We start from the raw sequence: 17977 nt of genomic DNA, 5'->3' as shown, positions 1-17977 counted from the left end.
TTAAAAAGAAAAAAGGGAACTAAAGATATATATTGGATGTTAATACCTAAAGTGGTTCCTAATGGGGAGAAAAAGTGGAATGAAATTTTGGAACTTAATGACTTGGAATGGAGAGAAATTTTCAAACTTCCTTTTGCAGTTACTAATAACACAAAGTTATCAAATGTATATAGTTTTATCACAATTTATTTTTTTCAAATGTACATACGTTATGTTGATCTTTTTTGATTTTTGTTGCTAAAGTGTAAATTATAAATTTTATAGTCGACGCCCGGCGAATAATCTTCAATAATTGAAGGATCGCTAGAACCCAAAGAAGAAGAACGCCCTATATACGTGGGCGTCAAATGTAATAGCTGACTTTTGACTTTTCGAATCATATAAGGGTTCAGGATATTTATTATTCAGTAACGTAAACACCCAACTTGTGGAGCAAGGTAGTTGCTATTATGGAACAAACCAATTCAAATATACATACTAGTATATCGCACAGTGATATCTTCGTAACAGCTTACACATTGTCAAAATGTCATCTTTATTTTACAATTACAATACAAACAAAAAAGGCTATCACATGTATATCCCATATGCAGATGAACTTGATATATAGCTACTATTTACGGTTTGATTGCATATCATAGGTTAACAGAATATCTTTTATCATAGTTTTAACCTGTTCCAGATTGTGTTTTAGTAGATTGAATCAGTCAACCTAATGGTTTACCTTTGTTTCACTTCCAATGTTGATATTTTGAAAGCTGAACACGTCGAGTTTATGTAACCCATCTCTAGCTAGGGGTTAAATTGAAGGTCACATGAATACGAATTAAATTAGGTCGAATTAATCCCTTGCAAGTGAATAATTCATCGACGATATTTCTTACATTATTTCGACACAATTGAACCAAACTGGCTGATAAAGGCGATTTATCATTTCCATATTTCACTTTTATTAAAAATTGAACAAAAATTGAACAAACTATTTGTTGTCTATATTTCGTAGCTAATGCCACTTCTATCACTATTCGAAAAAAAAATCTCTTTTTCAAATATTGTGCAAGCTTTTTCGAAGAGCTAATGCTTTTTCATATCAATTGATTGATTGGTTTGAGATTTTCCCCATACACAGTTGAGCAGTCAATTGACTATATTTAGCAAAAATGCATATTGTCGATTAAATTTATTGCCATAGTACTAAGACATATTATAAGTATAATATGTACGAAAAGAAAAAATAATTGTTTTTCAAAATAAATATTTTTGGCAAATGAAAATGATCCACATCGTACCCGAACCTGTAACATGGCGCTGTCCATCAAGGTAACGTAAACGAAAAATTATTCTGTTCTTTGTCCACAGAAATCCATTCAAAAGAAAAAATTTAAAGAAATTGAACACCATGTTATTTTGAACATTATTGTCCATTAAGTACAAGTAAGCAAAACCGATGACAAAGGCAAATAATTATTAGAAAGTATACCCTAACTTTTTATAATTATAAGCCGGTTTCCCCTTCTCTATTTTGTGTATTGTCAATACACTGTCATGGTTCATCTGCTGGAACCCGACACTTAGATCTAAAACGTTCAGGTTTTTACATTAAATCCAGCACATGAAAATATGAGGCAGGTGTTACCTGAAATTAGGATGAAATTCATTCAAATATTGAAATAATAATTTAATACTGAATGTTGGTCTTTATCAGGTTGGGAACAACCTGACAAATGAATAACTATTCCTCAAATAAGTAACAATCCCTCATTAGAGTAATCATTTTGTAGTGCTAAAAAACTTAACCCTTTTATGAAGTGCTTTTTTTCCCTTGAAGAAGCTTAAGAGACCACCATACTGTTTCATAGGATAATAATCTTTAACAGTAGTTCATGCATATACACATATATATTCAACTCGTCTAAACATCAACCCAACAATGTTAGATCTGTAAATTTGCTTTTGCAAATTTTTTGTTCTTCCCTCGCCGGGATTCGAACCCATGCTTCTGAGATATCATGACATCAAATTGCCTGCACTGTAGCCATCCCGCTAGACCACACGACCACCTGTGCTTATATATACACATATATCTTACATAGATGATTGTGTTTTAAGTAAATTTTTTGAAAATTTAGAATAATACTGATGTATAAGTTTATGGTATCAATATCAGTTTTGAATTATGTAATGGTATTCATACAATTTACTTATGACTTGTTGTTACATGCAACTATATTTCATTTATATGTTGTTTTAAAATTATAATTGTCTGTATTTTGATCTCGCCTCTATTGTGCTCTTTCCAATAAAATATTGAATTGAATTGAATTGTATATAATATCAGAGGGGCATAGAGTGGGGCGCTCATATTCGCCGTGGACACAATTTCGCCGTTTTATGATTTTGAGGTGTCAAAACTTCAAAGGATGGTTGAAATTGAAGAAATATGCCGGTAAATTATATTTTTATAACAAATATGATAATTTTTGAACATGAGACCAAATTTCGGCATTTACCGCAAAGGACCGAAAAACGGACAACGATTTTCAGCCAATTTCCTGAAGAAAAAAACGATTTCAAAGAAGTATTTCTTTAGTAATTCTTTGACTGATTGCCCTAAATTTCAGTTTTTTTTACACTTTTCAAATGTCTGCTATTCATCTACAATGAAATTTATTTGATACATATTGTTTAAAGCTGCAGTTATTTGGTTTTAAATAGATGTGTAACAACGGCGAATATGTGTCCCCGTTGACAAAACATCAGGAAATTTCAAACACCCTTTAATCCAACATTTCAAATGATTTTTCTCAAAACAAACACGTTTTAAAGCTAAGAATATTTTGCATTTGAAGTTATCTTCATATAGAAATATCAGTATACTTCAAAAACATAAGGACCTGACATAAACTGAAGAAAATATGGAAAGATATGGCGAAAATGAGCACCCCACTCTACCTGCCAAGTTTAGAAAGTGCCCATGGGGGTTTTAGTGCGCGACAACAATTTCAAAGGTTACAATTCTTTGCGACGACTATTTTGCATGTGCTGTTTTGTGGTCTAGAAAAAGTGTCATATTTGTAAGATGAGCTTACATGCCTTTTTCTAAAGTTTATTTGCATGATTATAGTTATTATATATCAGTAGAAAAGATGAACATGTAGCTGCAAGACCAGGAATTAATTTCATGTGTAAGGATATTAGATAATTGCTGACTTTTTCAATTTAAAATTATGCACAAAGAAAGACCTTTATCAGGTTGGGAACAACACCTAGGGGTATCCCCTCAATGTAAGGACATTAAAAACCACTTTTTAAGTAAAAATGAGCTCATTTTCTGAGTGATATTCATATTATTTGAACTTTTCCCAAAGAATTATACATCTTATGATCTATCTGGTATAATATGGTCAACACATGTCCAAGTATTATGGTATGTTCATGGCCTAATATATCATGTATATCTTCTTTATTTTTCAAAATAATTGGACCCTACATTTAGAAAAGTAGTTCTAAATATAATGTTGAATTTCCCATTTTTAAGTTAAATAAAAATCTACATTTTTTCATTTTTATTTTTCACAGAACTTGAGAAGTAAAATGACCCCTTGCATTTGACTAAGGGAAGTCCCTGATTTAAGGGATTCCTCATGTGGGTTTTTTTGTTTTGCCCATGTGAAAAATAAAGAATAGTACATTAAATGATTTGGTATTTTAATTAAATACATATCATTTGTTACAGCAAGTGAAATATCAATAAATTAGTGAATAAACTACTATTTATTATCTTTATGGTAGTACTGCATCATTGAAGTTTGTCAATCAGCCATGCTTTTATTCTTATTCTGTGTAAGAACCTCCTTGCAGGTGAAAAACCATTTGCCATGTTCACGATTTTAAAAAACAGAGGAAATCAACACAAGTCCAAAATCTAGGATGTTAGAATTATCTTGAGAGAAAACGTTTTTGATTGGCTGATTAATTTGATTATGAGAAACATAGAATTTGATTGGCTGAACACGAATGTCTTCCTTGGACACAGTTCAAAATCGGGAACCATCATATTTTTCGTGTAGATTTTCACAAAATCATGTTTTAGAGGGTTTGTCACGATCACGATCGTGCAATCGTGACAAAGGGTCAAAATCGTGTAATACACGCCTAAATCGTGAAAGTTGGCAGGGGGGATAGGACCTTTATCAGGACCCCGAGAACGGGTGTTTTTTAAGCTCGGGATTTCGGGATTGACCCTTTCGGGATCCGGGAATTCTTTTTTCGAATTTCGGGTTAATCTCGGGACTTCATGTTCTTTCGGGATCAGGACCCATCCTACCTCCCCCATTTCATGTATTTTTCCTAAAGATGAATATAGCCCTATGTATGCATCATCTACATCTATGACGATCCATCAGCACATTGATGACTATATGTTGGTGCATCAGAAACAGACAATACATGTTCATGTTTATAATTTTATCTTGTTCCTATTTTCAGATGGTGAAGATGTTGACCATAGGATTGTTATTATTTTGTGTTACTTCTACAGTACAGGGAAAAGCCAAATCTGTATCTGTGTCACTTGATGCTAAATGGGGTTCAACACCTTTATTGTTAGAAGCTAGGTATATTATATATTTTTTAAGGTTCATCATGAAAAATTGAAAAATATTGGCCGTGTTTACACCTCAAAATTTACAGACAAACTGATATATCTCTGAAAGTTTTAAGGCATGGCAGGAACTAAATATATAAAATTTATATGTAGTATACCTTTCAGAAAATTAAAAACTTACCTGGATTTTGATGTGCAGTTTTTTCCAGTCTGCAGAAGATAGCAAAATAAACAAACACTGGAGTTTCATTTGATACGGTCCACTCAGTTACACAGTTTAAATCACCTATTGTTGCAGATGTCTATTGTCCTTCTATTGTCCATTTAAATCAATACTACTCACAGCATGTATTAAATGAGGGAAGATTCTCAAACCTCTTTCCCAAACTTAGTTTATTTTGGCACCTTCTGCAGGAACAAAAAAAACTGAAAAGCAAAATATAGTAAAGTTTATAATTTTCTGAAATATGAAATGCATTTAAAATTTATATATCTAGTAACTGCCATCCCTTAAAACTTTTGCAGATGCATAGGATTGTCTGTACTCAGAGTAAAATTTGTGGTGTAAATACGGCCACATTAGCCAAAAGGTTATGGTTATGATGAACCTTAAACTGTTTGATGAAGAATACTAATTTTTATACGACCGCAAAAATTTTAATTTTTTGGTCGTATATTGCTATCACGTTGGCGTCGTCGTCGTCGTCCGAATACTTTTATTTTTCGCACTCTAACTTTAGTAAAAGTGAATAGAAATCAATGAAATTTTAACACAAGGTTTATGACCACAAAAGGAAGGTTGGGATTGATTTTGGGAGTTTTGGTCCCAACATTTTAGGAATTAGGGGCCAAAAAGGGCCCAAATAAGCATTTTCTTGGTTTTCGCACTATAACTTTAGTTTAAGTGAATAGAAATCTATGAAATTTTGACACAAGGTTTATGACCACAAAAGGAAGGTTGGGATTGATTTTGGGAGTTTTGGTTCCAACAGTTTAGGAAATAAGGGCCAAAAAAGGGCCCAAATAAGCATTATTCTTGGTTTTCGCACAATAACTTTAGTAAAAGTAAATAAAAATCAATGAAATTTTAACACAAGGTTTATGACCACAAAAGGAAGGTTGGGATTGATTTTGGGAGTTTTGGTCCCAACATTTTAGGAATTAGGGGCCAAAAAGGGCCCAAATAAGCATTTTCTTGGTTTTCGCACTATAACTTTAGTTTAAGTGAATAGAAATCTATGAAATTTTGACACAAGGTTTATGACCACAAAAGGAAGGTTGGGATTGATTTTGGGAGTTTTGGTTCCAACAGTTTAGGAAATAAGGGCCAAAAAAGGGCCCAAATAAGTATTATTCTTGGTTTTCGCACAATAACTTTAGTATAAGTAAATAGAAATCTATGAAATTTAAACACAAGGTTTATGACCATAAAAGGAAGGTTGGGTTTGATTTTGGGAGTTTTGGTCCCAACAGTTTAGGAATAAGGGGCCCAAAGGGTCCAAAATTGAACTTTGTGTGATTTCATCAAAAATTGAATAATTGGGGTTCTTTGATATGCCGAATCTAACTATGTATGTAGATTCTTAATTTTTGGTCCCGTTTTCAAATTGGTCTACATTAAGGTCCAAAGGGTCCAAAATTAAACTTAGTTTCATTTTAACAAAAATTGAATCCTTGGGGTTCTTTGATATGCTGAATTTAAAAATGTACTTAGATTTTTAATTATTGGCCTAGTTTTCAAGTTGGTCCAAATGGGGGTCCAAAATTAAACTTTGTTTGATTTCATCAAAAATTGAATAAATGGGTTCTTTGATATGCCAAATCTAACTGTGTATGTAGATTCTTAATTTTTGGTCCAGTTTTCAAATTGGTTTACATTAAGGTCCAAAGGGTCCAAAATTAAACTAAGTTTGATTTTAACAAAAATTAAATTCTTGGGCTTATTTAATATGCTTTATCTAAATATGTACTTTGATTTTTGATTATGGGCCCAGTTTTCAAGTTGGTCCAAATCAGGATTCCATATCAAGTATTGTGCAATAGCAAGAAATTTTCAATTGCACAGTATTGCACAATAGCAAGAAATATCTAATTGCACAATATTGTGCAATAGCAATTAATTTTCAATTGGAGTTATCTTTCTTTGTATAGAATAGTAGTTGATAATATATGTTGGAAATTTGCCAGGCATGACTATGATGTCATTTTCTATTTTTATTTGCCAATAACTTTATGTAAATAACTTCATTGGAAATTTGCCAATATAAAATGTTGCTGATGAAGCTTTTTTTCCTTATCTTATCTAAAATGTTTTTAGATAATGTATGTTGGACATTTGCCAGACATGACTATGATGTCATTTTCTATTTTTATTTGCCAATAACTTTATGTAAATAACTTCATTGGAAATTTGCCAATATAAAATGTTGCTGATGAAGTTTTTTTTATTGTTTTATACAATAAACAATGTATATTCACTTTTACTACCAACCAATCTTTACCATTCAGTGATCACTTTATTTTACATTTTAATATTTTATGATGTATTTAAAAGAGTAGTTATTGTTGCAAACTCCATTAAAAATTTGAATTGATATCAGTTTTGGAAAAAGGGAAACGGGGATGTGAAAAAAAGGGGGGGTTTAAATTTTTCTCATTTCAGATTTCATAAATAAAAAGAAAATTTCTTCAAACATTTTTTTGAGAGGATTAATATTCAACAGCATAGTGAATTGCTCAAAGGCAAAAAAAAACTTTTAAGTTCATTAGACCACATTCGTTCTGTGTCAGAAACCTATGCTGTGTCATGATCAACTATTTAATTTTAGATTTAAAAAGTTTGAAGAAGAAATCTTTAATTGATTTGTAAAATCTTGACATTTGTTTTGTGTAAAAAAAACCCATGTAATGTCAAAAATTTGATCACAATCCAAATTCAGAGCTGTATCACGCTTGAATGTTTTGTCCATACTTGCCCCAACTGTTCAGGGTTCGACCTCTGCGGTCGTATAAAGCTGCGCCCTGCAGAGCACCTGGTTTACATTGTTATCTTTCTATTTTCATGATTTAAAAAAAAATGAATTTAAACATAAAAATCAGTGCAGTAAAGAAAACTGACAATGCATATCATGTGAAGAAGAAGTTGGGATATCAATGAGACAACAAACAACCCATTGACACACAAAAATAATGTATTGAGCACAACATATGATGTTCAACTATAGCAATATATAAAAAAAAAAAAGGTTAACAAAAATGTTTTAGAATATGAGATTTTACTGTATAAAACCAACTGATTTTGTGGGCAGTTTATTTTTGTTACTTTTGTGAATAGAAACATAACATGAATAAAGATTTCGTGAATATGTCAGACTAGGATCTTCTCTTAAATGAAAACTTCAACAAAGTAAGAAAATTAAGAAAATAAATAGTCCCAAAAGCGGTTGAAATGGGTGAAACTTTAAAAAAAAAAAAAAGTATCAGGAAAAAAATTGGATTACAGTATCCCAAGCTGCCAGATAACAACATCTAATATCAATGTCATAATGTTACAAGTAAATTATCTTCTATTACAGTGAATACCTTGCAAAAGAAAATATTGAATATTTTTGGAGATATATTAGTGACGTTTCACTGCTAAAACCAGAGGAAATGGAAAGTGGTAAGAATGTACTGAATTTAGTCTCTATGAAAACATAAAAATTCATTGAGATGAATCTTAAAAGTAATCCTTCAATGTTTCATTTTTTATGAACAAGGTTTTTATCTATTTTGAATACCATTGCAGATTTAATTTCATTAAACACCACTGCCATGTAATGGTATAGATAATTCGTGTTGTGAACCAGGAAATATTGAAGACTGTATAATATATTTTGTGGAATTTATTTTTCATCTAACAAACATTAGATCTTAAATGTAATTGTAGTGTGCTCAAAGTTTACCTGGAAATAAGCTGTAAAAAGGGAAGTACAGGTTGGTTCTTGATCAATTTATTATTGATTTATTTCAATTTACTTAAACTGAATATTGAACATATGCCGGTCAATAAACTGATTAATTATTTTACAGTGAAAGATTTACCCTACTATTCCATGATACTTCAGTATGCAGAGAAGTCACTATCTAAATTACAGATGAGTTTACTGAAGTTGTCAATGTCTCTAAGAATATATTCTCCTGCTATCGAAAGTTTTAATCAGGTATGATTTATTTGCTTATGATGTGCGTCAGGATTTATAAAGTCTGTTTTGTTAAGAAAACTAATCTTAAAGTTTGCCTGTATAAATCATAATTTTTTTTAAAGATGTTGTTATAAGACCGCAAAAATTGAAAATTTTTTGGTCTTATATTGGTATGATGTTGGCGTCGTCGTCTGCGTCGTCGTCGGCGGCGTTGTCGTCGTCCGAATACTTTTAGTTTTCGCACTCTAACTTTAGTAAAAGTGAATAGAAATCTATGAAATTTTAACACAAGGTTTATGACCACAAAAGGAAGGTTGGGATTGATTTTGGGAGTTTTGGTCCCAATATTTTAGGAATTAGGGGCCAAAAAGGGCCCAAATAAGCATTTTCTTGGTTTTCGTACTATAACTTTAAGTAAATAGAAATCTATGAAATTTTAACACAAGGTTTATGACCACAAAAGGAAGGTTGGGATTGATTTTGGGATGTTTGGTTCCAACAGTTTAGGAATAAGGGGCCAAAAAAGGGCCTAAATAAGCATTATTCTTGTTTTTCGCACAATAACTTTAGTATAAGTAAATAGAAATCAATGAAATTTAAACACAAGGTTTATGACCACAAAAGGAAGGTTGGGATTGATTTTGGGAGTTGAGGTCCCAACAGTTTAGGAATTAGGGGCCAAAAAGGGGCCCAAATAAGCATTATTCTTGGTTTTCGCACCATAACTTTAGTATAAGTAAATAGAAATCTATGAAATTTAAACACAAGGTTTATGACCATAAAAGGAAGGTTGGGTTTGATTTTGGGAGTTTTGGTCCCAACAGTTTAGGAATAAGGGGCCCAAAGGGTCCAAAATTGAACTTTGTTTGATTTCATCAAAAATTGAGTAATTGGGGTTCTTTGATATACTGAATCTAACTGTGTATGTAGATTCTTAAGTTTTGGTCCCGTTTTCAAATTGGTCTACATTAAGGTCCAAAGGGTCCAAAATTAAACTTAGTTTCATTTTAACAAAAATTGAATCCTTGGGGTTCTTTGATATGCTGAATCTAAACATGTACTTAGATTTTTGATTATGGACCCAGTTTTCAAGTTGGTTCAAATCAGGATCCAAAATTATTATATTAAGTATTGTGCAATAGCAAGAAATTTTCAATTGCACAGTATTCAGCAATAGCAAGAAATCTTCAATTGCACAGTATTGTGTAATAGCAAGAAATTTTCAATTGCACAGTATTGCGCAATAGCAAGAAATCTTCAATTGCACAGTATTGTGCAATAGCAAATATTTTCAATTGCACAGTATTGCACAATAGCAAGAAATATCTAATTGCACAATATTGTGCAATAGCAAGAAATTTTCAATTGGAGTTATCTTTCTTTGTTCAGAATAGTAGTTGAATCAACTTAAATCATTGTTTTATACAATATACAATGTATATTCACTTTTACTACCAACCAATCTTTACCATTCAGTGATAACAGGCACTTTATTTTACATTTTAATATTTAAGTCTCCCAAACAAAGTTTGGAGACTTATTGTTTTTGCTCAGTTCTTATTATTTTTATTATGTCACCCGATCGACAAAGTCGGGTGACATATTGCTTTTCCTCTGTTTCTTTTTCCCTATTATTATTATGTCACCCGATCGACAATGTCGGGTGACATATTGCTATTCCTCTGTTTCTTTTTCAGTATTATTATGGCACCCTCAACGGAGTTGGGGTGACGTATTGTTATTCTACGTTTCTTTTTTTTCTTATTATTTTTCTTCCACCGATTTTGTCCAGCTTATTTCTCGGAATCCAATGGACCAATGTTGGTTAAACTCTACTATAATAAGGACCACCATGATAAGTTGTGCAGTGGACTTTGGCATGTGCATGATGGCTGCCGTTGCCATGGAAACGAAACAAATGTGAAAAAATCTAGTTTTTTGTTTTGGTGAACTGTTTGGATATGCTTTAACTCAGAATCATCATATTTTAATACAATGTAGATGCCCACTATATACAGGTGTTGGATGAGTTTGGTACTCATTGGAACTACTATGTTGCCATGGAAACTGCACCAAAAATTTCAAAAATATCAAAATGCTCCAAACCTAATGAAACTTCACAGTAACGATGAGCAACATTGGAAGATGTGGAATTTGACGTTGGAATTTTCAAAATATCTGTTGTTACCATGGAAACAATGCAAAAAGGTTAAAACTTTGAATTTTCACAGAACATTCCACAACATCAATGTTGAATTTATTCTAGAGACATTAAATGGTATATGATTATGGAGGGAAAAAATTGCAGCGGGGGTTTGACTTTGGAATATTCAAAATGGCCGCCGTTACCATGGAAACAGCAAAAATATGAAAAACTTCAAATTTTCAAAATGCTTTAAATTAAATGAAACTTATAACAAATGTTGCCTAGCTTATGTAGACTTGACTTTTGAGTTTGGAATTTTCAAAATGGCCGCCGTTGCCATGGAAGCAGCAAAAATTTTCTAAATGGCTGCCGCTGGCCTGGCAATGGGGGAAGGGTGCCATCCGCTATTACTCGCAATGGCAAATCTAGTTATGTCACCCGATCGACAATGTCGGGTGACATATTGCTTTTCCTCTGTTTCTTTTTCCGTATTATTATTATGTCACCCGATCGACAATGTCGGGTGACATATTGCTTTTCCTCTGTTTCTTTTTCTGTATTATTATTATTATTATACTTCCACCTAATTTTGTCCGCCCGCTTTCTCAGAGCCAAAAGTACCAATCCGAATGATGGTGCACTATAACAAGGAACCCTGACTCCCCAGAGTCTGTGCAAAATTGGAACTAAAAAATGGCTGCCATCACCATGGAAACGGAAAAATGGTGAAAAAATAAAATTTTGGAGTTCCTTGAATTATTTGAGAATGCTTAAGCTTAAAATCTTTAGATTTTAATACAATGTAGGTGCCCACTATATACAGGTTTTGGATGATTTTGGCACATTTTGGAACTGCTATGTTGCCATGGAAACTACACCAAAAATTTCAAAAATATGGAAATGCTCCAATTTTTTTGAAACTTTAGCATAACGATGAGCAACTTTGGTAGATGTGGAATTTGGCGTTGGAATTTCCAAAATGTCTGCCGTTTCCATGGAAACAATGCAAAAAGGTCAAAATGCTCCAAAAACTTCCGGGTTTGGTGAATAACTTTGGTATGCTTGAACTTAAAATCATCAAATTTTTATGCAATATAGTTGTCCACTATATACAGGTTTTGAATGATTTTGATAATCATTGGAACTACTATGTTACCATGGATACAGGAGCAAAAATTTCAGAATGCTTCAAAATTGATGAAACTTGATATGATTGTTAACTGTCAAGTCTAGATATGACTTTTGAAGTTGGAATTTCCAAAATGGCCACGGTTGCCATGGAAACTGCAAAAATGTCAAAAATTCTCAAAATGGTTTTAACTTAATGAAATTTGATATTATTGGTAACTGACAAGTTAAGATGAGACTTTTGACTTTGAAATTTTCAAAATGGCTGCCGTTGCCATGGAAACGGTATAAATGTGAAATACTTTAAAATGCTCTGAATATACTGAACATTTACAAAAAGATGAATAGCCATGCATATTTGTGCATTTACTGTTAAACAAGTTTGAAATGGCTGCCGCTTAGTGGCAATAGGGGGAAGGGTGACATCCGCTATTGCTTGCAATGGCAATTCTAGTTATTATTATTATTTTTCTTCCACCTAATTTTGTCCGCCCGCTTTCTCAGAGCCAAAGGAACCAATCTGAATGATGGTGCACTATAACAAGGAACCCTGACTTTCCTGTTGCTTTTTAATATTGGCACTGAAAAAATGGCTGCCATCACCATGGAAACTGAAAAATGGTGAAAAAATATAATTTTAGAGTCAGGTGAATTGTTTGAGAATGCTTAACCTTAAAATCTTTAGATTTTAATACAATGTAGGTGCCCACTATATACTGCTTTGGGATGATTTTGGCAATCATTGGAACTGCTATGTTGCCATGGATACTACACCAAAAATTTCCAAAATATGGAAATGCTCCAAATTTTATGAAACTTCACAGTAACGATGAGCAACATTGTAAATTGAGGAATTTGGCGTTGGAATTTTGAAAATGTCTGCCGTTACCATGGAAACAATGCAAAACAGGTCAAAATGGTCCAAAAACCTTAAAGTGGCATTAACTTTCTTAATATGGTAGGTCAAATGGATCGAAACTTTGATAGACTGGCAAGTCTGGATGAGACTTTTGAAGTTGGAATTTCTAAGATGGCTACCGTTGCCATGGAAACTGGAAAATTTGTCAAATATTTTCAAAATGCTCCAAACTTAATGAAACTTAATATTATTGTAAAATGGCATGTATAGATGAGACTTTTGACTTTAAAAATTTCAAAATGGCTGCCGTTGCCATGGAAACAGCAAAAATGTCATGTTTTTAAAAATGATCTAAATGTACTGAAAATTTACAGAAAAATGCATAGCCATGCAAATATGTGCATTCACTGTTAAAAGTTTTTGAAATGGCTGCCGCTTAGTGGCAATTGGGGGGAAGGGTGACATCCGCTATTGCTTGCAATGGCAATTCTAGTTATTATTATTTTTCTTCCACCTAATTTTGTCCGGCAGTTTTCTCAGACCCAAAGGAACCAATCTGAATGATGGTGCACTATAACAAGGAACCCTGACTTTCCAGTTGCAGAGCAACTTTGGAACTAAAAAATGGCTGCCATCACCATGGAAACGGGAAAATGGTGAAAAAATATTATTTTAGAGTTCGGCCAATTATTTGAGAATGGTTATGCTTAAAATCTTTAGATTTTGATACAATGTAGGTGCCCACTATACACTGGTTTTGGGATGATTTTGGCAATCATTGGAACTGCTATGTTGCCATGGATACTACACCAAAAATTTCCAAAATATGGAAATGCTCCAAATTTTATAAAACTTCACAGTAACGATGAGCAACATTGATAGAGGTGGAATTTGGCGTTGGAATTTCCAAAATGTCTGCTGTTTCCATGGAAACAATGCAAAAATGGTCAAAATGGTCCAAAAACACCTAAAAGTGGCATTTACTTTCTTAAAAGGACAGGTCAAATCCATTGAAACTCTGATGATATGTTCCCTCCCATGTACCAATGTGGTATCTGCCATTAGAAATTTGGAATGGTCTGTGTAACCATAGAAACCAGCCAAAATGTCAAAAATTTCAAAAATTTTAAAATGCTCAAAAAGTAATGAAACTTACTATGATTGTTGACTCTCAAGTCTGCATGAAACTTTTGAAGTTGGAATTTCCAAAATGGCTACCGTTGCCATGGAAACTGGAAAAATGTCAAATATTTTCAAAATGCTCCAAACTTAATGAAACTTAATAATATTGTAAACTGGCATGTATAGATGAGACTTTTGACTTTGAAACTTTCAAAATGGCTGCCGTTGCCATGGAAACAGCAAAAATGTCATATTTTTAAAAAGGATCTAAATGTACTGAAAATTTACAGAAAAATGTATAGCCATGCAAATATGTGCATTCACTGTTAAAAGTTTTTGAAATGGCTGCCGCTTAGTGGCAATGGGGGGAAGGGTGACATCCGCTATTGCTTGCAATGGCAATTCTAGTTATTATTATTATTTTTCTTCCACCTAATTTTGTCCGGCAGTTTTTTTGGAGCCCAAGGAACCAATCTGAATGATGGTGCACTATAACAAGGAACCCTGACTTTCCAGTTGCAGTGCAACTTTGGAACTAAAAAATGGCTTCCATCACCATGGAAACGGGAAAATGGTGAAAAAATATTATTTTAGAGTTCGGCCAATTATTTGAGAATGGTTATGCTTAAAATCTTTAGATTTTGATACAATGTAGGTGCCCACTATACACTGGTTTTGGGATGATTTTGGCAATCATTGGAACTGCTATGTTGCCATGGATACTACACCAAAAATTTCCAAAATATGGAAATGCTCCAAATTTAATGAAACTTCACAGTAACGATGAGCAACTTTGGTAGATGTGGAATTTGGCGTTGGAATTTCCAAAATGTCTGCTGTTTCCATGGAAACAATGCAAAAATGGTCAAAATGGTCCAAAAACACCTAAAAGTGGCATTTACTTTCTTAAAAGGGTAGGTCAAATCCATTGAAACTCTGATGGTATGTTCCCTCCCATGTACCAATGTGGTATCTGCCATTAGAAATTTGGAATGGTCTGTGTAACCATAGAAACCAGCCAAAATGTCAAAAATTTCAAAAATTTCAAAATGCTCCAAAAGTTATGAAACTTAATAGGATTGTTGACTGTCAAGTCTGCATGAAACTTTTGAAGTTGGAATTTCCAAAATGGCTACCGTTGCCATAGAAACTGGAAAAATGTCAAATATTTTTAAAATGCTCCAAACTTAATGAAACTTAATAATATTGTAAACTGGCATGTATAGATGAGACTTTTGACTTTGAAACTTTCAAAATGGCTGCCATTGCCATGGAAACAGCAAAAATGTCATATTTTTAAAAATGATTTAAATGTCCTGAAAATTTACAGAAAAATGTATAGCCATGCAAATATGTGCATTCACTGTTAAATTTTTTTGAAATGGCTGTCGCTTAGTGTCAATGGGGGGAAGGGTGACATCCACTATTGCTTGCAATGGCAATTCTAGTTATTCTTCTTCTTCTTCTTCTTCTTCCGCCACTTTAAAAAATGAACTTGTCCGCAGCGTTTCTCCAAAACCACTTGTCAGATTGACTTCGGATTTCATAAAATGGTAGACTAATATGTCTAGGTGAGCCATCAATCTTTCGTTTGTGCATTGGGGTCTCTTAAGGGGTATTTTGGGGGGTTGAAAGAAGGGAGGGGTTTACTATAGAACCCTATGGGATTTTATTTTCAAAACTTTTCAAATGAATATAACTTAAAAACTGTAAGTGATAGATACATGCAGTCTTCAGAAATGAATATAGGACAATAATACAAAACACATGAAATATAGGGGAGTCCCTGGGGGGGTCATCCCCACCCCCTTCAATTTGAGAATATGCTTTTATCTTGTAAAGGGTCCAGATCCCCACCCATAAACCATAGATATTCTTGAATGGGACCATAAAACAAATCAAATGAATTCAAGGGAGGTCCCCGGGGGTCGTCCCCACCCCGTTCAATTTGAGAATGTGCTATTATCTTCTAAACGGTCCAGATCCCCACCCCTAAACCATATATATTCTTGTAGGGGACAATAAAACAAATCATATGAAATAAAAGGAAAGTCCCTAGGGGGTCACCCCACCCCCTCTTGTTTGAAAACTTGTAAACGGTCCAGATCCCCACCCCTAAACCATATATATTCTTGTATGGGACAATAAAACAAATCACATGAAATTAGATAGAAGTTGCTGGGGGTCACCCCCTCTCTGTTCAAGTTGAGAATGTACTATTATCTTGTAAACGGTCCAGATCCCCACCTCTAAACCATATATTTTCTTGTAGGGGACAATAAAACAAATCAAATGAAATGTAGGTTAAGTCCCTGGGAGTCACCACCACCCCCTCCTGTTTGAAAACTTGTAAATGGTGGAGATCCCTACTCGTAAGCCATATATATTCTTGTATGGGACAAAATCAAATCAAATCAAATGAACATGGGACCATATGAATGGGGAGTTATGGGAGCTTTGTTTGGGAGACTTCGTAACAGCATCCTGTTACAATTACTTCTTGTTTATGATGTATTTAAGAGTAGTTATTGTTGCAAACTCCATTAGAAATTTGAAATGATATCAGTTTTGGAAGAAGGGAAAGGGGGATGTGAAAAAAAATGGAGGGGGGGGGGGTTAAATTTTTCTCATTTCAGATTTCATAAATAAAAAGAAAATTTCTTCAAACATTTTTTTGAGAGGATTAATATTCAACAGCATAGTGAATTGCTCAAAGGCAAAAAACAAAATTTTAAGTTCATTAGACCACATTCATTCTGTGTCAGAAACCTCTGCTGTGTCAACTATTTAATTTTAGATTTAAATAAGTTTGAAGAAGAAATCTTTAATTGATTTGTAAAATCTTGACATTTGTTTTGTGTAAAAAACCCATATAATGTCAAAAATTTGATCACAATCCAAATTCAGAGCTGTATCACGCTTGAATGTTTTGTCCATACTTGCCCCAACTGTTCAGGGTTCGACCTCTGCGGTCGTATAAAGCTGCGCCCTGCGGATCACCTGGTTTTCAAATAAAATGTAATAGATGAACCATAGATGTTGAAGGTGCCGAATGTGAAATAAGACGTATTTATGAATGCTCTTATAGGTTATATTTTCAATTTTCAATTTTATCATATAGAAACTGTCAGATATATGTTGCAATTATTTTGACTAGATTTTTACATAGTCAGAAATATCCATTGTAGATGGCGCTGCATGAGCCTCCCCCCGAAAAGAAAAACTGTGACGTATTTGTTAGCTTGAATGGACTTCAGGTCTGCAGTCCAAAAAAAATTGAAAAAAAACTGGAAGAAGCCAAGAAAAGGTGATTTTTGTTTTATACTAGTAACAAGTTGAATTTTGTTTCCAGATTGTTGACATATTTGTGTCTTCAGAAATTAAAGACTAGTTCTTTACTTTGCATGGATTTTTAAGTAACTATTTTGTAAAGAGAAAATATGTATGTGAAGTAGAGAAGATATAGGGTAGATGTAAACACGTTAATAGCAAACCAGAAAAAGCGCTTAATTCATTTGTATCAGTTTTGCCAAAAAGCAACAAAATAATAGCAATACTACACATTTTCAACAAATGACAGCTATTTATTCCTTTCTTTTCTTAATTTTGTTTGGACAGTCAGTAGTTCATAGTATTGCTGTTTTGTATTGAAAAGTAAGTTTACTTGAAATGAAGGCAAATATTTGACTTTTACACTTTATAATCTTCAGGAAAAAGTCTGCTATATACAAGTTTGACCATGTTTACCCAGGATCAGATGATTCTGATGTACCAGTAGTGGCTGTTTTGTATGGAGAACTTGGAAAGCCAAAATTCAGGGACTTCCATGTTGAACTTAGAAATTTGGCTATGAGTCATGAAGTTACTTATTTACTACGGCACTTTGTTAAGGTAGGAATTTATTGACAATTTTTACTCAGCAGCCTCTTTAT

General features: G+C 33.2%; 1 protein-coding gene across 3 annotated transcripts in view; it reads left to right on the top strand.

Moving 5' to 3' along the window:
* The first annotated feature begins 1216 nt into the window (after window positions 1-1216).
* LOC143068480 (UDP-glucose:glycoprotein glucosyltransferase 1-like) overlaps window positions 1217-17977 on the top strand; it is a 55638-nt gene continuing 38877 nt past the window's right edge. For 2 of the 3 annotated variants that reach the window (XM_076242574.1, XM_076242572.1), the window contains exons 1-6: window positions 1217-1320; window positions 4489-4616; window positions 8182-8267; window positions 8678-8808; window positions 17234-17352; window positions 17756-17936. In XM_076242574.1, the coding sequence (XP_076098689.1) occupies window positions 1303-1320; window positions 4489-4616; window positions 8182-8267; window positions 8678-8808; window positions 17234-17352; window positions 17756-17936 (663 nt within the window). In that variant the 5' untranslated portion in view covers window positions 1217-1302. Of the gene's footprint in view, window positions 1435-4488; window positions 4617-8181; window positions 8268-8677; window positions 8809-17233; window positions 17353-17755; window positions 17937-17977 lie in introns of all 3 variants that reach the window. The other variant, XM_076242575.1, reaches the window with a different exon arrangement.

Source organism: Mytilus galloprovincialis, chromosome 3, assembly GCF_965363235.1.
Source record: "Mytilus galloprovincialis chromosome 3, xbMytGall1.hap1.1, whole genome shotgun sequence".
Taxonomy (NCBI): domain Eukaryota; kingdom Metazoa; phylum Mollusca; class Bivalvia; order Mytilida; family Mytilidae; genus Mytilus; species Mytilus galloprovincialis.
Note: the sequence above shows the minus strand (reverse complement) of the source record. Positions and strands in the feature narration are given on the sequence as shown.